Source organism: Mesoplodon bidens (genome assembly GCF_964165515.1).
Source record: "Mesoplodon bidens genome assembly, chromosome: 18".
Lineage (NCBI taxonomy): Eukaryota > Metazoa > Chordata > Mammalia > Artiodactyla > Ziphiidae > Mesoplodon > Mesoplodon bidens.
In genome coordinates this window covers 49,064,694-49,086,422 of record NC_138175.1, presented here as the reverse complement: position 1 = coordinate 49,086,422, position 21,729 = coordinate 49,064,694, and the positions used below count along the sequence as shown (strand labels likewise).

Genomic DNA, 21,729 nt, shown 5'->3' with positions numbered 1-21,729 from the left:
AACTTGGGCCATGGTGACAAGATCCCAGTGCAAGGAGGTAGGAGGTGGAGGATGTGGATGACCTGGGCTCACAGGATGGAGTTGGGGGAAGTGCCTATTGAAAAGTCATCCTGTTTAGATGAGTGCATGAGAACGTCATGCAGTTGAGAATGAGGGATGCGGACAAAAAGGGAGACCCATTTGCAGATGAGAGAGGGCCCTCTGTCTCCCCCCAAGCAGAGGAGGAAGTCTGGCAGAGGAGAGCCTAGTCTGAAGAAGGGCGCCACTACCCCACAGGTTTCTGGGAACAGAAGACAGTCAGGGGTTTTGTGTCAGAGTCAGCCCAGCTTGGACCCCAGTCATGATGCCCAAAATAGCGTCTGCAGGGAGAAAGGTGCTGAGGCTCCTCGGCAGGTCCATTAATGGGGAAAGAGCAGGGAGAAGGAAATCTGCAGTGTTTGCACTTACAGGAGACTCACCCCTACCCCATTCAGATGGGATGCATGTCTCAGCACCACCCTCCCTAGGAGGTGTGCGCTGGGACATCACTTCTCATGAGAGCAGGATCGTTTTTAAACAAAGGCACGTCTATCATTTTGTCTAAGGATGGTGGTTAGTTACTCTCCTCCCCAAATCATCCTGTCTCCATGCTCAGGCTACTTGAGGACATTTTTGGGTCGAGTGAGTCTAGCAGTTCCCACGGTGGGTGTGTGTGGGTGTGTGGGTGTGTGGTGTGTGGGTGTGTGAGAGATACCTTTATGTGTCCTGATGTCACCCTCTGGTTCAGATTAGTGCTCTGGACATCAACTGCCGGGCAGAGATGGGCTGACTCTTGCCTGCAAGGCAGGCAGTGCAGGACTGTGGCCACCCTGGGCATATCCTGCAGCACAGTAGAACTCTGGTAGGACCGGATGGGCCACATTCCCTTGGTCTCACACTTCAAAATGGTTAAAGTGGTGAATATTAGGTTATGTGAATTTTACCTCAAAAACAAAACATTGGGCTTCCCTGCCGATGCAGGGGACATGGGCTCGTGCCCCAGTCCGGGAAGATCCCACATACTGCAGAGCGGCTGGTCCCGTGAGCCATGGCCGCTGAGCCTGCGCGTCCGGAGCCTGTGCTCCGCAACGGGAGAGGCCACGACAGTGAGAGGTCCGCGTACCGCAAAAAATAAACAAAAAAAAAAACCCAAAAAACATTTAGGAGAGAATCCTACACCTTACCTTGTATAAAACTGGCACCAATACACTGCTGTGGGTGTATGTGGATGTCCGTTTCTTCACACCCTAAGCACTCCCATAGTAATTATGTGGGAGCTGAAGCAGGTGTCCACCCATTCATCCATCTTTCCTTCCTTTCCTCATGCTCTGAGCACTTTATAGCCATTTTTCTGTGCCAGACCCTTGAGTAGGAGTGATGGCCCCATTGAGAAGCACATCTAGGCTCAGCCTGCCTGTCTCTCGGGTGCTCGGGGATCCACAGGACACATGACGTGAGTAGAGGAACTGCTCCTGAACACGTTGTTACAGCACAAAGGAGAAGAGAGTTGGAGGTGGGAGTTCAGAGGGGGTCCCTACTGTCCACCTTTGGAGGCTGGGATGAACTGTGGCAGATGGCCAGTGAGCCTGGCTGTAAAAGGGGAAGGAGCAGGTTGATGGAGAAAGGGGAAGAGGGCACCCCAGGTGGGGACTGTGTAAGCAGATACGGGGAGACAGGAGCAAGTCTTGATGGACCAAGAGTTATGAGGGGGCAGTGCATGTGGAAAGGAGGTGATGAGGAGCAGGTGAGAGGGAGTTCTTGGGGAAAGGTGAGATGAAACATGAAGTGTTGGTGTGTTTTATAGGTATCTTTTCCCCCAGAGCCTGGGCTGAAGAGGCCAGGAGGGCTCAGGACACTGGAAGGGGCTAAGAAGAAGTTATGTTCATGATGTGTCTACCACCTCTGGTTGCTTCCTCCTGCTCATCTTTGTGTGGGCATCAGCTGGCCCCGTTTTCTTTCTTTTTTTTTTTTTCATCTTTATTGGAGTATAGTTGCTTTACAGTGTTGTGTTAGTTCCTGCTGTACAACAAAATGAATCAGCTCTATGTACCCATATATCCCCATATCTCCTGCCTGGCCCTGTTTTCCTGTGTCCCTTCCTGCATTTGCAAAGGAAAAAAGGCTGGGAGCTGTCCATGGTCTCTTGGTCCTCAGCGCGGTGAGGACAGCCCAGAGCTGCCCTCCCTGGGCAAGAGCGCTTGGGAATGTTATCCTTTCCTGTTAATATTCTCCCCACCACATTCTGCCACCAAAACGTCTCTTTCTCAGGAAATAGGGACGGGAGTTGGGATAATTTAGACATAATATTTTCCTGTGTGCCCCAGGAAAGAATGGACTCAGAGTTACAGGTGAATTTCTTCTAAGAGAAAATGGCCCTGAGCAAAAAAAAAAAAAAAAAAAAAAAAAAAAAAAAAGGAGGGCAAGGGTCCTCTTTATTCAGATCACTTCCAGGTGATCCTGGGGAGGTCACAGACCTGTCTACTTTCCCATGAAGTCCCTTACTCCCCAAAGAGAAGGCAAAAAAAACCCCTGGAGATAAATGTTAAAGATTTAGAATTTTTCCTCAACTGGCGATGGCACTGACCACCACTCAGAGAGCATTAGAAAATGTAGGGGCGGGCCATATTTTGGCTCTATCTGTGACTTGACAGGCCTTCCAGAGCTTAGAACGTGGGGACAAGATTTTAAAATGCGGTAAAAGGCTCAGGACTGTCCCACAAAACAAGGAATTTCCCACCCAACATGCTAGTATGTCAGCTCTTCAAAGGAAATGAATCCGTTAATTTTCTTTATAGTCCATATCTTCAACTGACACAGTATACATTTATTTACTTGTTTATCTTCTGTCTCCACAACTCCATGAGAGAAGTGACTTTGCTTTATTTGCAGCTGTATTTTCTGACTCTATAATTAGGGAAAACCATGAGATTCATGTTTAAACAGTGTTCAAAGATGCTTTGAACGAAAAGAACAGAACATGAAAAGTGCCCAAAGGACCTCTTACCTGGTTTCTGGTCTGCTGTATTATGCCTGAAATATTATTTTGTATTTATTGAAATGGCACTTTGCTACATATAAGGTTTATCTATCTCTATTTTTTTCATTCATTATTATCTTCATCGTTTAGATTTAGCCTTTAAAAAATATTTGTCTAGTTCAGTGGTTCTCAGTGGTGTTGATTTTTCCTCCTAGAGATTTTTTTTTTTTTTTTTTGCGGTACGCGGGCCTCTCACTGTTGTGGCCTCTCCCGTTGTGGAGCACAGGCTCCGGACGCGCAGGCTCAGCGGCCATGGCTCACGGGCATAGCCGCTCTGCAGCATGTGGGATCTTCCCGGACCGGGGCACGAACCTGTGTCCCCTGCATCGGCAGGCGGACTCTCAACCACTGCGCCACCAGGGAAGCCCACCTTCTCCTTTGTTGACCAGTCGGAGTGAACATCCCAGGAGCCCACAGGAGAGAGCTGTGTACAGGTGTCAGTGCAGGAGTAGTAGGTGCCAATGGTCTGGGCCACCTGCCCTTGTCTAATCCTGGACGTACCACTTCCATTCGTCATGAATGCTGCCCTCCCCACCTTACCTTAATTTGCAGGATGTGATAGAACAAAGGACATGATGACAAGTTCTGGCTAACTGGTCACATTACATCCCACGTCTGTCTCCTGAGGCTTAGGAGCAGATTAGGAGCTGTTTTGCTACTGCTGTAGAGCCATGGCCTTGCTGCATGGAATTCTCTCCTTAGGTTCTGCCAGAAGCCCCACAAAGTACCATTCATCCTCTTACATGGAGTTTATGGAGATTTATGTGCAGTAACTTGTCCTTTACTCTGGAGGGTGGTCCAGCAGCCCTCAGACTGTTGGAGCCCTAAGAGCTCCATAGATGTGGCAGGTCCCTGAATGGTCACAGACGAGGATGCCCCACAGACCATGGAACCCTCACACACTGTTTAAGTTGCTGATAACTAGAGCTGAACCTTGCCACTGGCATCATTCTCACCAATGGATGTCACAGTCATCTTTGATGTCATTGTCACTGATCAATATTAGTAGTATTCCTCTACTGCCCTTTGGAATGTATGTGTCATACTAGGCACTCAGAATACTTGCCACTTCTTGTTCATCAGGTCTGATTACCTTGTGGTTATCAGTATAGTGGGCCAGGACTGATGGGCTGTTCTGCCGGTTGTCCAGATCTCTTGGGACTACACTGGGAGGGAGCCTGAGACCGTGGACGCAATGCCGTTGTGCCTCCATGTAAACACGCACTGCTGCTTGCCTACCTACGCCAAACAGTAAAAGATTTTAATAGTTAACACTGGAAGTGACTTGCCTGTAAAGAGCCTTTCTTTTGAAAGGGCTCTTTCAAAACTGAAAGATTTTTTTTTCATTTTTATTGGCGTATAGTTGATTTACAATGTTGTGTTAGTTTCAGGTGTACAGCAAAGTGAATCAGTTATACATATACATATATCCACTCTTTTATTTTTAGATTCTTTTCCCACTCTTTAAAATAAATTTGATTAGAGTAAAAGAGCTCTAAGGAGCAGATTAGTTGGCCAAAGCTAGGTTCAATTAAGATGAAATTTAACCACACACTTACTGTGTCAAGACAGAGTCCCTTCTCTGAGTATGGAGGCTCCTTGTCAAATGGAGAAAAGTCTCATTTTGTCACATGCTTTTACTAACTAAACTGCTTTTAAGCTTCCATCATATACATTTTTACTCTCTAGGCTTAAGGAAGTAATCTCATGAAAAAGGATTTTGTTTGCTTGTTCGGTTCATTTCAAAGGAGAGAATGTTCCTTTAGGAAACACAGGCCACATGTTCTTCACCTCACTCCAAATAACATCAGTGCATTTTCTCTTTTGTTATTCTCCAAAAAGCTTGTACAAAAAGCCAGAAATACTTTAGTATGTAAGATGATTTTCATGACTTATCACCTTCATTAAAAAAAACTTCAGGGGGCTTCCCTGGTGGCACAGTGGTTGAGAATCTGCCTGCTAATTCAGGGGACACGGGTTCGAGCCCTGGTCTGGGAGGATCCCACATGCCACGGAGCAGTTGGGCCCGTGAGCCACACCTGCGCGTCTGGAGCCTGTGCTCCGCAACAAGAGAGGCCCGCGCACCGCGATGAAGAGTGGCCCCCGCTTGCCACAACTAGAGAAAGCCCTCACACAGAAACGAAGACCCAACACAGCAAAAATTAATTAATTAATTAATAAACTCCTACCCCCAACATCTTAAAAAAAAAAAAAAAAAAAACTTCAGGGCTTCCCTGGTGGAGCAGTGGTTGGGAGTCTGCCTGCCGATGCAGGGAACACGGGTTCGTGCCCCGGTGTGGGAAGATCCCACATGCCGCAGAGCGGCTGGGCCCATGAGCCATGGCCGCTGAACCTGCGCGTCTGGAGCCTGTGCTCCGCAGCGGGAGAGGCCACCGCAGTGAGAGGCCCGCGTACCGCAAAAAAAAATAAAACATAAAAAAAATAATAAAAATACATACTTAGTGTTTACCTGGTTGAAAAAGAAGCTTTTTTAAAAAAAATAAACAATTTAGGTCTTAATGCTGAAGTCTTTAGAAATTTACGTTTGGCTGACATGCATACTATTGGCAATAGCATGTATGGCTGCTGCGACAAATTACCACAAATTTAGCAGATTCACAGCACAGATTCATCCTCTTAACAGTCAGCGGTCTTGACATCTCCAGTAGGTTTCTCTGGGCTGAAATCAGCGTCTGCAGGATCACATTCCTTTCTGCTGCTCTTGGAGACAATTGGATTCCTTGCCTTTCCAGCTGCTGGAGGCTCTCCTCATCCCTTGGCTCATGGCCCCTCACTACATCCATCACCTTTTCTCCCTCTGGTCCATCCTCACATCACCTTCTTCCTTCTTGTACTCAAATCTCTCTCTGTCTACTCCCAGTATAGGGACCCTTGTGATCCCATTTAGATCCTACCTGGATAATCCAGGATCATCTCCCCAAGTTAAGATCCTTAACTTTATCCCATGAGCAAAGGCCCCTTGATCACGTAATGTAACTTTCACAGCTCACAGAGATCAGATTGTGGATATCGTTGGGACCCTTATTCAGCCTACCACAGCATGAAAACAACTTCAAAATGTTTCATTTCTTATATAAAAGCTTTTAAAGACTGCCCACTTCCCCTTCTGAGTACTGGCTGGTGGTGAGATGTGGCCCCAGTGGTTGAACCACTCGGCGGTGCTCCCACAATACTGCAGGAGGAAGGACTCATTGCATCTCACGACTTCTGGCATTTTTATGATTAGACATCATGGCAGTCAAACAAGTGGGAGGGAAGTAACCTGGTACATCAAGTGATGCCATGTACCGTGTCACAGGCTCATTGTCCAGGACCACTTTCTTTGTGAAATATGCATGTCCCATGACTTCTCTAAGAGGAGATAAATTCAGGACAGGGACTGAAATGAGCAGACACACCTCACGTTCTCCCCCATGGATTTGTTTAGTTCGCTTATCAAGGACAAGGCCATGGAAATTCTAGGAGGTATGGTGGCTGAATCTCTCACAGAGAAAGTAAGGAATATCGTAAAAGATAAACTAATGATACATGGAACGGAGCAGGCCCTGACACCCTTAAACTGGTTGGTTACATACCAAACCAAAAGGATACTGATATTTCTGCTAGACAAGATAGCTTCAGTGGCATACAACCAGTTGGACATGAATTGTTTAAAAAACTAAGATCACATATATCTTTAAAAAGATGTTTGGTCGCCAACCAGCAGAAGTGATGGTGCTTTAATTTCTCCTAATATATCTGTTCTGTATCTAAAATATCTTTGTGAAATCTTAAAAGACAACATCACATATTATTGTATAAGATAACCCATCATAACAGCAGAAATGTAAGTTTTGGTGCTAATTATAAATCCCAACTCTGCTTCCCTGACAAAAAGAGGATTTGAAACTGGAAAAATATTTCAAATATTATGATAAGCACGTTCAGAAGACACAGATAACTGTATGGGATTCTTGAACTGGTTCCCACACTGTGGGATCATCAACCACTGGACAGGTATTTTGATTCTGAACGTTTGCCTTTGAAGTACTTGTACTGACACTGCCTCCTGACAAAAACACAGACTTGAAACTAGAGTAATATTTCTTTTTTTTTCTTTTTTTTTCTTTTTGCGGTACGCGGGCCTCTCACTGTCGTGGCCTCTCCCGTTGTGGAGCACAGGCTCCAGACGCACAGGCTCAGCGGCCATGGCTCACGGGCCCGGCCGCTCCGCGGCATGTGGGATCTTCCCAGACCGGGGTGCGAACCCATGTCCCCTGCATCGGCAGGCGGACTCTCAACCACTGCGCCACCAGGGAAAGCCCCGCTTCATTCCTTTTTATGGCTGAATAATGTACAATTGTATGGATACATGACATGTTGCTTATCCATTCATCCTTGCCTTTGCCTTAGAAGACAAATCCAAAAAAAATTATTGCTGTGATTTATATCAAAAACTGTTCTGCTTGTGTTTTCTTCTAGGTGTTTTGACTTCAGATCTTACACTTAGGTCTTTAATCCATTTTGAGTTTACTTTTGTGTATAATGTTAGAAAATGTCCTAATTTTATTCTTTTACATGAGTTGTCCAGTTTTCCCATTTACTGAAGAGACTGTCTTTTCCCCTTTGTATATTAATTTTTTAAATTATTTATTTATTTATTTTGGCTGCACCAGGTCTTAGTTGCAGCACATGGGATCTTCCTCGAGGCATGTGGGATCTTTTTTTTTTTTAGTTGCAGCACGCAGACTTCTTAGTTGTGGCATGCATGCGAGATCTAGTTCGCCGACCAGGGATCGAACCAGGGCCGCTTGCATTGGGAGCACAGAGTCTTACCCACTGGACCACCAGGGAAGTCCCCGTCATACATTAATTAACTATATATGTGTGGGTTTATTTCTGGGCTCTCAATTCTGTCATATTGATCTATGTGTCTGTTTTTGTGCCAGTACCATACTGTGTTTTTTTCTTCAGCATCCAAAATCTTTTTAATAACAAGGCAGGATCTGGGATTAGTTTTTGTAGCCACGGCTGACCCATCGACTCTAACCCGCTCAAACTTCTGGCCCTTGGAGCATACATAGTGTTTGGTGTGGCTATGTGGGGTTCCTGGGGCCTTGCAGAATTGCCTGTACACCTCTCAGCCCTTTTGAGGACCAGGGAGGAGAACAGTGTCACAACCCTTGTGAGAGTCCAGGGCAAGCTGGTCGAAGGTGAGGATCTTGCCCCCAGCCTTGAGGATGCTACTCACTTGCAGAGCACACACCTTCAGTTCGGGCACATCATTGGTTATAGACCCTACTACCACAGCTGTTTTGCCTTCTTGGCCAGGAAGCTTCATCTTCCAGATCACCTGGGAAATAGATGGAGGTGGCTGATTGGTGCGACTCATGAACAACCTCTTCAGCACAAGTTGATTGAAAGTGGAGTGGGTTCGTCTGGCCAGAAACGTGTACAGCTTGACCAACAGTCTTAGGTGGATGTCCTGGCTCTTGGGCTCCTTGGGCCAAAACTTTCAGTCCTTGTCACGGCGGATGTCAGCTCCCATAATGGAGCCTCCTCCTTAGCCAGGTCTGGAAAGAGAGAACCATACCATGCTGTTTTTTTGTTTTTTGGTGGGGGGGTTTAATTTATTTATTTATTTTTGGCTGTGTTTGGTCTTTGTTGCTGCGCACAGGCTTTCTCTAGTTGTGGTGAGCGGGGGCTACTCTTCGTTGCGGTGCATGGGCTTCTCACTGCGGTGGCTTCTCTTGTTGCGGAGCACAGACTCTAGGCTTACGGGCTTCAGTAGTTGCAGCTCGCAAACTCAGTAGTTGTGGGTTGTGGGCTCTAGAGCGCAGCCTCAGTAGTTGTGGCGCACAGGCTTAGTTGCTCTGAGGCATGTGGGATCTTCCTGGACCAGGGCTCGAAACCATGTCCCCTGCATTGGCAGGCGGATTCTTAACCACTGTGCCACCTGGGAAGTCCCTACCATGCTGTGTTTTTTTTTTTTTTTTTGGTGGTACGCGGGCCTCTCACTGTTGTGGCCTCTCCCATTGCAGAGCACAGGCTCCGGATGCACCGGCTCAGTGGCCATGGCTCACGGGCCTAGCCGCTCCACGGCATGTGGGATCTTCCCGGACCGGGGCACGAACCCATGTCCCCTGCATTGGCAGGTGGACTCTCAACCGCTGTGCCACCAGGGAAGCCCTAACATGCTGTTTTAATTACTGAAGCTTTGTAGTATAGTCTGAAGTCAGGAAGCATGATACCTCCAGCTCCATTTTTCATTCTCAGGACAGTTTTGGCTATATGGGGATTTTTGTGCCTCCATACAAATTTTAAAATTATTTGTTCTAGTTCTGTGAAAAATGCCGTTGGTGTTTTGATAGGGATTGCACTGAATCTGTAGATTGCCTTGGGTAGTAAGGCCATTTTAACAATATTAATTCTGCCAATCCATGAACACAGTGTATCTTTCCATCTGTTTGTGTCATCTTCAGTTTCTTTCATCAATATCTTATAGTTTTCAGAGTATAAGTATTTTACCTTTAGTTAGATTTATTCCTAAGTATTTTATTCCTTTTGATGCAGTGGTAACTGAAATTGTTTCCTTAATTTCTCTTTCTGATAATTCATTGTTAGTGTATAGAAGTGCAACACATTTCTGTATATTAATTTTGTATCCTGCAGCTTTACCGAATTCATTGATGAGCTCTAGCAGTTTTTTGGTGGCATACATCTTTCTATGTATAATATCATGTCATCAGCAAACAGTGACAGTTTTACTTCTTCCTTTCCAATTTGGATTCCTTTTATTTCTTTTTCTTTGATTGCTGGGGCTAGGACTTCCAAAACTATATTGAATAAAGCTGGCGAGAGTGGGCATCCTTGTCTTGTTTCTGATCTTAGAGGAAATGCTTTCAGCTTTTCACCATTGAGTATGATGTTAGCTATGGGTGTTGTCATCTACAGCCTTTATTATGTTGAGGAATTTTATCAAAAGCTTTTTCTGCACCTATTGAGATGATCATATGGTTTTTATTCTTATTGATTGATTTGCAGATATTGAAAAATCCTTGAATCCCTGGGATAAATCCCACTTGATCATGGTGTATGATCCTTTTAGTGTATTGTTGGATTCTGTTTGCTACTATTTTTTTGAGGATTTTTGCATCTGTGTTCATCAGTGATATTGGCCTGTAATTTTCTGTTTTTGTGATGTCTCTTTCTGGTTTTGGTATCAGTGTGATGCTGGCCTCATGGAATGAGTTCAGAAGCATTCCTTCCTCTGCAATTTTTTGGAATAGTTTCAGAAGGATAGGCATTAATTCTTCTCTAAATGTTTGGTAGAAATCACCTGTGAAGCCATCTGGTCCTAGACTTTTGTTTTTTGGGAGTTTTTAAATTACTGATTCAGGGAATTCCTGGCAGTCCAGTGGTTAGGACTCCACGCTTCACGGCTGAGGGTCCAGGTTCAATCCCTGATCAGGGAACTAAGATCCTGCTAGCTGCATGGCATGGCCAAAAATAATAATAAATAAATAAATAACTGATTTCATTTCAGTACAGCAAGTCCCCTACATATGAACGAGTTCCATTCCAAGAGTGCATTCGTGGGTCCAATTTGTTCGTAAGTCCAGCAAAGTTAGCCCACGTACCCAACTAACACAATCGGCTATATAGTACTGTGCAGTGATAGGTTTATAATACTTTTCACACAAATAATACTTAAAAAACAAGCACAAAAAATAAAGAAAACATTTAATCTTACAGTACAGTACCTTGAAAAGTACAGTAGTACAGTACAACAGCTGGCATACAGGGGCTGGCATGGAGTGAACAGGCAAGAAGAGTTACTGACTGGAGGAGGGAGAGGAGGTGAGAGATGGTAGAACTGAAGGATCATCTGCAATAGGAGACGAAGGGTAAGCTGCAGTTTCACTCACACCTGGCGTTGATGGCACAGGTTCTGGTTTCTTGCTGGATTCAGTTCTATCTACCCTCTTGAAAAAAACGATCCAGTGATGTCTGGGTAGTACTGTACCAGCTACATCACCGCTGCTTTTATGCTTACTTCCGGACATCCTGGGCTTGAAATAAAGATACTGTGCTACTGTACTCTATACGGTACTGTACAGTAAAGTACACAAAAGCACAACCACTTGTAGAGGATGCATGCACGTGACAATGTACACCAGACACATGGACTAACTTACGTGACTGGACATGCAAACAGACGTTCAGATCTTTGAAAGTTCACAACTTGAAAGTTCGTATGGAGGGGACTTACTGTACTGGTAATTGGTTTTTTCACTTTTTTTTTTTTTTTTTTTTGCGGTACATGGGCCTCTCACTGTTGTGGCCTCTCCCGTTGCGGAGCACAGGCTCTGGACGCGTAGGCTCAGTGGCCATGGCTCATGGGCCCAGCCGCTCCGTGGCATGTGGGATCTTCCCGGACTGGGGCACGAACCCGTGTCCCCTGCATCGGCAGGTGGACTCTCAACCACTGCGCCACCAGGGAAGCCCAGTCTTTTCACTTTTGATCGTATATTTTGATGCACAAAAGTATTCAGTTTTGATGAATTCCAATTTATCTATTTTTTTCTTTGGTTACTTGTATCTAACCACCACTTGAAACTCCTCTAACCCACCCTCCACACAGCAGCTAGAGGGAGCTTTCAAAACTTATGTCCCCTCCTGCTCAAAACAGTGCCATATTTGTGAGGTAGAACAGTGCTTCTTGCATCAAATATGCAAAGGAAGCACCTGAGAATCTTACAAAATGTAGATTCTGATTCAGTAGGTCTAGTGTGGAGCTTGACAATCAACACATCTACCAAGCTTCCCAGTGATTCTGTGGCAGTTTGTGTTTTCTGAAAATGACCACAGCAATATTTCCTGTTGTTACTAAACTGAGCTTGATTTTGCTTGCCTATTGTGCAGCAAAGTCAGTCTTCTGGCACCAAGTTGTGGTAAAGGAAAGTATAGCATTTATTTGCAAGCACCAAGCAAGGATGATGGGCAGCTTGTGCTCAAAAGACCCAAACTCCCTGATGGTTTTCAGGAAGAGTGTTTTTGGTTTTGTTTTTTGGCCATGCTGCATGGCCTGTGGGATCTTATTTCCCTGACCAGGGATCAAACCCGAGCCCTCAGCAGTGAAAGTGTGGAGTTCCAACCAGTGGACTGCTAGGGAATTCCCTCAAATGCTACTCTTAAACCAGGTTTGTTGGGGAAAAGCAGAAACACAGTCCTCCACTACCACAGATTATGCAGTCAATTTCCCACATTTGGGGAAACCACAGGGGTCAGCACATCCGGAGTGCAATGGATAAGCCTCACCCTGGGAAAACCACCTTCGTGATCATGGTATCTCCCCTGCCAGGTAAGTATTAGGAAGGGTTTTTAAAGGCATCTTTTGAGGTTAGGGCTTCAGAGTATATGACTTTCTTCTGATTGGTTGGTGGTGAAGTAACAGGGTGATGTTTCAGGAATCTTAATCATCAACCTTCTGGTTCCAACCAGTCTGGGGTCTACATGCTTGTGGTCAGCATTTAGTCACCATCCTCCACCTGAGTCGGGGTCTTAATTTCTGCAGAACAACTCAAAGGTATGCATCAGACCGCTGTATATATCGCCTGAGAAGGAACTAGCACTCTGCTTTATTGCTGAACCATTGTTTAAGCCATCATTACTTTTCTTGATTGACTGTTTTTCCTTTGTTTCTGCATTATCTCACTTCCCTAATTCCTAGTAACTGTTTGAATCTGCTCTTTGGAACTCAGGGAAGGTCTAGGAGACTAAAGCCTCTGTCTGCAAACAAGAAACAGGGGACACAGAGGGGCTTTTGTACCTGGGAGGGCCCCACAGGGTCCTGCTTGGTTTCCCTGGTCCACATGCTTCCAGAACCTTGCACTCGCCATAAAGAGGTGGGAACCATTTCCCCTTCCCCTGAACCTTTGCGACTGCCCTAACAGGAGGAATATGGCGAGGGTGACTGCCTGGCATCCGAAGCTAAGTTTTACAAGGCAATATGGCTTCTGCCTGGCTCTCTCTTCATGACATTTGCCTTTGGAACCCACCCACCATGCTGTGTGAAAGCCAGTCTCACCCATATGGAGAGATGGCCTGCAGAGGAACAGAGGCCCCAGCTAACAGCCAGCATCAACTACCAGACGTGTGAATGGATGTGCCTCCAGATGATTCCACCTGAAGCACAGTGGCTCACCTTGGAGCAGAGATGAGTTATCCCCACAGACTGCAGATTCTATGCAAAATACGTGCTGTCATTCCTTAAAATAACTGAGTTTTGGGGTTGTTTGTTGTGCAGCAGTAGATAGCTGCAGCAATGCTCATCCTGCTGGCCCATGGACCGCACTTTGAGTAGCAAGACTCTAGATCACTAGATCTTCTAGGACTTTTGCATGTGTAGTTTTCCTACTTGTTGCTCTTTTCCCATTCTCTTTGCTTGGCTCATATTTACTTATTCCTTAGGTTCTTTTCTAAGAACACTTTCCTGATGTTTCAGGCTGGGCCTCTTGCCTTATCTGAGTCCTCTCCCATCCTGCTCCATGCTCCCTGGTGAGGAAAAATGCACACTTACATTTTTGCAATTCTTCTTCAAAACACTTTCTATTTGGGAGTGAGGATATTCCCAGAGAAGTGAGATGTTAGCAGATGGGGGAGTCCGTGCTCCCCCATCCCGGCCCTGATCATCTTAGCTATCTCTGTGTGTTAAGGGGTCCCCCCACCTTGCTGGGCTGGGAGCTCCAGAGGGCAAACTTGGTGCTGACTTGATCATTGCTGGATGTAGCTCAGTAAGTTGGCATTGAAGGACAGTACTGGGGAGGGGGAGCTGACCACATTCACCCAAACTTCCCTGAGTGTTTGACTGAGGTGATTCCCCCATAGATGTCACCTCTATGGCCCAGAACATGGCCCAGAGCAACTCCCACCCAGACATCAGGGGCCACCCACCATGCTGTTCTTGAATAGTAAGCATTCCCTCCCAAGTCGCCCCCTCCAGTCTCCCATCTGTGCCTCCCTCCCTCCCAGTCTCTTTCCCCGCAAGAGGCAGAGTACCTTGGCATTTGTGAAGCATGACCCAGACCCTGTGGCCATGGAGCCCCATCTCCCCAGCCCTGGTGACCCCCACGGACTCGATGTAGCTGCCAAGAGACCTGGACTGCCCCCAGCCTCTTTCTAGAGTGCCCAGTGTCGGAGAGGGGGGCTCTGCTTATTTGAATGCTCTTGGGGTATCTTTCCCCTTCCCCGGGTACTGGGGTCTGACTTCCAGCATTCTACCCAGCACCACCCCCTACAGGAGAACTCCCAGCAGCTGCAGACCTGGCTAAGGTAGGCAAAGGAGGACCAGTTTGAGGATGGAGCCCAAACCCCCAAACCCCTCGAGTCTTGGGTGACTCCAGTGCACAAAAAAAACAGGGTATTTTTAAATTTTATTTTATTTACTAATTTTTGCCTGCGTTGGGCCTTCGTTGCAGTGCGCAGGCTTCTCACTGAAGTGGCTTCTCTTGTTCTAGGTGTGCGGGCTTCAGTAGTTGTGGCTCGCGGGCTGTAGAGTAGAAGCATGTTTTTCTGAAGACGGAAATCCCCATAGACAGGAATTCAGCACCTGCCAGCATCTCACTTCTCTGGGAATATCCTCACTCCCAACCAGAAAACTGTTTTGAAGAATTGCAGAAATGCAAGTGTGTATTTTTCCTCACTGGGAGTAATGGTTTTATGAAGAATGTCCAACTGTCTTCCCAGAAGAGCTGTCTCTCCTCAGGCTGGAGCCCTCCACCTGCTGTCTTGGGCATCTTTTCTACAAATGTGGACCTAGGCAGGAGTTATATTTGCAGCCCTGCTTCTCGTCGGCTGCCATCTGCAGATATCTGCCTGTCTCCTGCAGGTGGCGCTGTAACACAATTGCAACGCGTCTGGGAATATCGAGGAAACCTCGCCGCTCGTCTGCTCACACCCACATTCCTTTTTCAGACGTCTGAAATAGTGCAGTGCAAGAGAGATACAGTGGGAGCTACTTATGTAATTTTAAGCTTTCTAGCAGTCATATTTTAAGATGTAAAAAGAAATAGATGAATAAGCACAGGAAAAGATGCCCAACATCATTAGTCATTAGGGAAATGCGAATCAAAACCACAATGAGGTATCACCTCATAGACATTAGGATGGCTATCATGAAAAAAGGAAAAAGGAAAAAGAAAATAACGTGTTGGCAAGGAGGTGGAAAGTTGGAACTCTTGTGCACTGTTGCTGGGAATGACAAATGGTACAGCCAACAGTATGGCACTTCCTCCAATAATTACACAGAGACTTAGCATACAATCCAGGAATTCCACTTCTGGGTACATACCCAAAAGAACTGAAAGCAGAGACTTGGACAGATATTTGTACACCCTCGTTCAGCGCGATGTATTTCACCACAGCCAAAAAAGGTAGAAACAACCCAAGTGCCCACCGACAAATAAAATGTGGTTGTACATACCACATGCATGGAGTATTATTCAGGCTTAAAAAGGAAGGAAATTCTGATACACACCGCAACGTGGATGAACCCTGAGGACATTATGCTAAGTGACATAAGCCAGTCATGGAAAGACAAATACTGTGTGATCCCACTTACATGAGGTCCCTAGAGTAGGCAAATTCTTAGAGAACCAAAGTAGAAGGGTGGTTGCCAGGGGCTGGGGGAGGAGGAATGGGGACTTGTTGTTTAAGGGGTACAGTTTCCGTTTTGCAAGATGAAACACATTCACACAACAACGTGAATATATTTCACACTACTGAATTGTACACTTAAAAATGGTTAGGGGGGCTTCCCTGGTGGCGCAGTGGTTGAGAGTCCGCCTGCCGATGCAGGGGACATGGGTTCGTGCCCCGGTCCGGGAAGATCCCACATGCCGCGGAGCGGCTGGGCCTGTGAGCCATGGCCGCGGAGCCTGCGCGTTGCAATGGGAGAGGCCACAACAGTGAGAGGCCCGTGTACAGCAAAAAAAAAAAAAAAAAAAAAAAGGTTAAAATGGTAACTTTTATGTTATATGTATTTTACCACAGTAAAAGAGTTTACAAATAAACAGGTGAAATTAGCTTTAGTCATATTTTTATTTATCCCAACATACCCAGAATATTATCATTTCAAAATGTAATTAATTTTTACGATTATTGAAATGTTGTCTGTCCTTCTTATCACACCCAGCTTGGAAATTCAGCGTGTGTTTTACATGTACAGCACACCTCAGTCAGACCTAGCCACTTTTCAAGCACTCAATAGCCATCTGCACGCATCTCCATCATATTTGCAAAGACCCACGCCTCCCCTGCAACACAACTGCAGCGCATCTGCAAATACACCTAGAGTTTCTCTGCAAACCTCCCACATCACCTGCAAACACGCCCGCAGCTCAGGGGCCCACCCCTCAATCTAATCTCCGACATTTTCAGAGAAAGCACTTGCTCAAGGAGCGCGTGCCAATGCCAAATCAACGTTTGCAGGTTGATTTGACCTGCGAATTTCCCCATCTTCTTGGCATAAATTTGCATACCATTCATGGGTCCGAAAGCACAGCAGCAGGGCCTCAGATAGTCATTTCAAAGTCAGGGAGGCGGTGATCTGGGGCTGGACTGCAGGCCCCCTCCTGCTTCCCTTCCAGCTCTATGTCCTCCTCCTCTTCCAGGAAGGTGATCAGTTCCTCCTGAAGTGCCCCCATCTCCAACCCCAGGCTGCATAGCTGGCCCAGCAGCTGGACATCCACTAGGCGGAGGTTCACCTGCGGGTGGGAAGGGGGAGTCATGGGCACCCCACCCCAGAGGGCAAGGGGTTAGTGTGCCTCTGCCATGAAACCTGGGTGGGAGCAGGTCTCAGCTCAAGTCCCAGAAAAGATTCTTTTCCTGACCAAACTTTACTCAGGATCCTGAACCTTTTCCTAGGCCCATCAGCACTTCTTTGTAAAATCCAGTTTTAACAAGAATCCCCCCTCCTCCTTATTTGACCGGGTTCCTCGCCCTCCACCCTCCCCCAGGTGATGGTGGCTCACTCTGACCTGCCTTCAGCAAGAATGCTGCTAGATTGGTTGAGCCAGAATCCCCCCTATACCCCTGATGTTTCTCTTAGGAATTTTCTACCCCCTGACCCCTCTCCTGCTCCTTGGCTGTAAATTCCCCCTTGCCCACGCTGTATTCAGAGCTGAGCCCAATCTCTCTCCTCTACTGCAAAATCCCCATCACAGCAGTCTTCATACCTAGAGCCTTGCCATCTTTTTTTTTTTTTTTTTGCAGTACACGGGCCTCTCACTGTTGTGGCCTCTTCTGTTGCGGAGCACAGGCTCCGGATGCGCAGGCTCAGCGGCCACAGCTCACGGGCCCAGCCGCTCTGCGGCATGCGGGATCCTCCCGGACCGGGGCACAAACCCATGTCCCCTGCATCGGCAGGCGGACTCTCAACCACTGTGCCACCAGGGAAGCCCCAAGCCTTGGCATCTTTAACAGGTGTCATAAGTTACTTTCTCTTTAACAGTCCTGGCCCACAGCACCGCAGGTGGGATCCTCACTGTGTCCCTGGACTCTAACTGCCATGCTGCTTCTGTCTCTGATCTCTGCCCTGTCTCCCTTTGTCTTGGTCTCTCCATTTCATTGTCCCTCGCTGTCTCCATCTCTCTCATTCTTTCTCTGTGTCTTGAGCCTTAGTCTCTTTGTCTCTCTTTTTAGGTCTCCCTCTCTTGTGATCTGTCTCCATCTTTCTGTCTCTACTTGGCTGTCTCTGTCTGTCTCTGTCCTTCCATATCCCTGTCTTTCTGTCTGTCTCTATTTCTCTGCCCTTGCCTTGGACTGTCTCCACCTCTCTGTCTTTCAGATTTAATGAGTCTGTCCTTGTTGCGGCTCTCAACCTCTGCTTTCCATCTCTCGTCTCTTTCTGGGTCTCTCTGTCTCTGCCTCTCTCTAGTCCTGTCTCTCACTCTTTGCGTCTTTCTGTGTCTCTGTCTGTGTCCATCGTTCTCTGGGTGTGTCTGCCTCTGCCTCTATTTCTCTATTCCTGTCTCTGACTTTCTGTCTTTCAATCTCTGGGCCTTTTTATTTACACTCATTCCTATTCATTTATCCACTCCCCCAACCCCATCTCTTACCCCTCCAAACCCCCCACTCACCAGCTCCTTCCAGAGCCACAGCAGACTCTCCCCGGCACCTCCAGTGTCAGCCCCTGGGAACATGAGGGTCTGACCCACCCTCTTCACTGGGGGCACCACCCTCAGGGCCTGCGGGGGTGGGCCCAGCCCTGGGGGCACCAGTCCAGCCTGCCTCAGCTGCTCCCACAGCTCCATAGTCTCTGAGCAGTGGCAGCCAGGAGCAGGAAGTAGCAAGGTCCAGAGTGACCCAGTCCCCTGGGGAGCGGGGGGCTGGGCGGGGGGGAGTAAAGGGCAGTGGGGGGTAGGAGAGGGCCAGCCCCACCCCCTCAGGCCACCCAAAGTCCATTCTCCACTGAGAATCAGCAGCTTCGTGTGTTTTTGTTTTGTTTTAATCAAAGTCTAACCTCAACTCTGCTCACAAGGATCCAACCTCAGCCCCTCTGGCGGAGGTCAAACTCCACCTCTCGCTGCCTCTTCTCAGGCCTGACCCCTCACCAGTGTGTGGATGCCCGGCCTCACCTCATCCCGCCCCCTCCTGGGTTCCACCCACTCCTCCTCCCCAGCCTCCCCTGCAGCCCTCTTGATCTCTGGCTTCCCCTGGCTCCCCTCCCCTGGTCCTTGCCAGTCTTCTCCACTCGGGACCTCCCAGGGCTTCCCAGACAATGTGCCTGAGGAGCCAGGAGTGGCTTCCAAGAAAACGATCCCTTGGCCAGGGTGCCTCGGTGTCCAGGCTGTTGGCCCACAGCTGAGCAGCCAGTTCTGCCGACCCTAGACTTGCCCAGAGAATTATCACTAGCAGCTTGGGCCCCATCATGGAGAAGGTGGGGAGGCACTGCGGGCCTCCCTCCGCTAGAACCCCTCTTGCAGGGGTGTTAAAATTCCACCTATACGCCAATGGCTCCCAAGTCTCTGACTCCAGTCCTGACCTCCGGACCACTACTTAGCATCTCCAGCTGGATGTCTCGGACATCTCAAGGTGAATGTGGTCAAAACAGAACTCTCAGCTGGGATCTACCCCACTGTATTAGTTTCCTATTGCTGTTGTAACAAGTGACCACAAACTTAGTGGCTTAAAACAACACAGACTTATTATCTTACAGTTCTAGAGGTCAGAAGTCTAAAGTGTGTCCACAGGTCTGGGTTCTTTCTGGAGGCTGTAGGGGAGAATCCATTTCCTAGCCTTTCCCAGTTTCCAGAAGCCACCTGCATTCATTGGCTCATACGCCCTTCCCTGCATCATTCCAACCTCTTGCACCTGTCATCACGTCCTCTACTTACTGACTTTCCCGCCTCCATCTAAATAGGGCTCTGGGACTTCCCTGGAGGTTCAGTAGCTAAGACCCTGCACTCCCAGTGCAGGGGGCCCGGGGTTCAATCCCAGGTCGGGGAACTAAAATCCCACATGAGGCAACTAAGAGTTTGCATGCCACAACTAAAGATCCTGAATGCTGCAACTAAGACCTGGCGCAGACAAATAAATAAATAAATATTTTAAAATAAATATATAAATAAATAGGACTCTTGTGGGACTTCCCTGGCAGTCCACTGGTTAAGGCTCCGCACTTCCACTTCAGGGGGCACAGATTCGATCCCTGGTCAGGGAACTAAGATTCCTACATGCTGTGCAGCATGGCCAAAAAATAAAAATAAAAAATAAAAAGTAAAATAGAACTCTTGGGACTTCCCTGGTGGCGCAGTGGTTAAGAATCCGCCTGCCAATGCAGGGGACATTGGTTCAAGCCTTGGTCTGGGAAGATCCTACATGCCGCGAAGCAACTAAGCCCGCGAGCCACAACTACTGAAGCCCGCGCGCCTAGAGCCCGTGCTTCTCAACAAAGAGAAACCACCGCAATGAGAAGCTTGTGCACCGCAACAGAGTAGCCCCTGCTCGCTGCAACTAGAGAAAGCCCGCGTGCAGCAACGAAGACCCAACACAGCCAAAAATAAATAAATAAATAAAAATACATTTATAAAGAAAAAAATAGAACTCTTGTGATTACATTGGGCCCGTCGGGATTATCCAGGATAATCTCCCCATCTCAAGATTCTTAATCACATCTTCCCTTTACCATACAACGTAACATATTCACGGGTTCTAGGGATCAGGATGTGGACATTTGGGGGGAACTATTCAGCCTACCACACCTACCCGTCCATACCTGCTACTTTACCAGTTTCCCCCTCTCCAAAAATGGCATCGCGTTCCTTTTAGTTTCTCGAGCTATTGGCTCTGTCTTCAAAATAGACTCATAATCTGAGCACTTAGCACTTCCATTGCCCGGTCCCTGCTGCTGCCCCCATTCATCTCTTCTCTGGACGACTGCAGTAGCCTCTTTGCTGGCTCCGTGCTTCCCGCCTTGCTCTCTAAGGTCTGTTCTCCACCTGGCAGAAATGATCTTTAGAAAATGTAAATCAGATCGTGGCATCCCCGGCAAATGGAATAAAGCACGGTTTCTGTCCCACCTCTCTGACCCAGTTTCCCACCTCTCTCTCTGCAAGCTGGTCCCACCTCTGGGCCTTTGCACTGGCTGTACCTCTCTGCCTGAGACACTTTCCCCCCAGATCTTTGAATGGCTGTTTCCTTGTTATCCTTCACCTCCACTTAAATGTCACCACTTCACAGAGGTCTTTGCTGATGGCCTTGTGCCCCAGTCACTCCTATTATATTGCCTGTTTTGGGGGGTTGTTTTTGCAGTATGCGGGCCTCTCACTGTTGGGGCCTCTCCCGTTGCGGAGCACAGGCTCCGGACGCGCAGGCTCAGCGGCCATGGCTCACGGGCCAAGCCGCTCCGCGGCATGTGGGATCTTCCCGGACCGGGGCACGAACCTGTGACCCCTGCATTGGCAGGCAGACTCTCAACCACGGAGCCACCAGGGAAGCCCATATTGCCTGTTTTTATTTGCCTCTTATCGAACACTGTCTGAAATTATCTTGCTTATTCATGTGTTTCTTATCCATCCTCTCCCTGCCTGGAATGTCGTCTCCCTGAGAAAGAGTCTTGGTCCCATGGCAACCTCACTACCCGGAACAGTGCCTGCCACGTGGTAGGGACTCAGTATAATATTTGTAGAAGGAATGAATGAGTAATTCTATCCACAAGACTTCATATTGAATTTTCACACTAAGATGTAGCCTGGAACTCCAAACTGAAATTGCCAACACATCACAATACTAGTCTTGAGATCTCACCTCGGTCCTTTACCCTGAGGTCTAACCTCACCATCTACTGGACGCTTCCCTTCCCTGACCCTGCTTTAAAGAAGAGGCGGACAGTTTCTCAACGCATCATTCCCTGTTCTAAGGAGGTAGCAAGTTAGAGGTAGAAGAACAGGGAACCTCAGGTGGACTATGAGTGCAGTCGGAGGGAAAGATGGTATTTCAACAGGAAGAACTGCCCACGCTCTCCTAGGAAAAGGCTGCCGAGTCCCATTTTAAGGCCCATGGCAGAGGGAGCTCCAAGCGATCCCTAAACCCGAGAAGAGTTATAAGTGTGTGCTCCTTTAAGAGGCGGGCTGGAAAACGGAGGGGGCGTGGCCAAAAGAAAAGACGCCCAA

General features: G+C 47.6%; 1 protein-coding gene and 1 pseudogene across 3 annotated transcripts; both read right to left on the bottom strand.

Moving 5' to 3' along the window:
• Positions 1–8,067: 8,067 nt before the first annotated feature.
• On the bottom strand, positions 8,068–8,603 carry LOC308606191 (large ribosomal subunit protein eL18-like; annotated as a pseudogene). Its single transcript has one exon. The product of its transcript is annotated as a large ribosomal subunit protein eL18-like (transcript).
• A 5,702-nt stretch (positions 8,604–14,305) lies between these two features.
• ERICH4 (glutamate rich 4) lies at positions 14,306–18,369 on the bottom strand (the record flags this gene model as incomplete). Of its 2 annotated transcripts, XM_081216115.1 has the most annotated exons (3): positions 14,306–14,606; positions 16,597–16,821; positions 18,196–18,369. In XM_081216115.1, 2 exons carry the CDS (start codon positions 18,367–18,369, stop codon positions 16,630–16,632), a joined length of 366 nt encoding a protein of 121 aa, XP_081072241.1. In that variant the 3' UTR covers positions 14,306–14,606; positions 16,597–16,629. The 2 variants fall into 2 exon arrangements, with proteins under 2 accessions (XP_081072241.1, XP_081072240.1); XM_081216114.1 differs by lacking the exon at positions 14,306–14,606 and having other exon boundaries at positions 16,321–16,821.
• Positions 18,370–21,729: the final 3,360 nt, after the last annotated feature.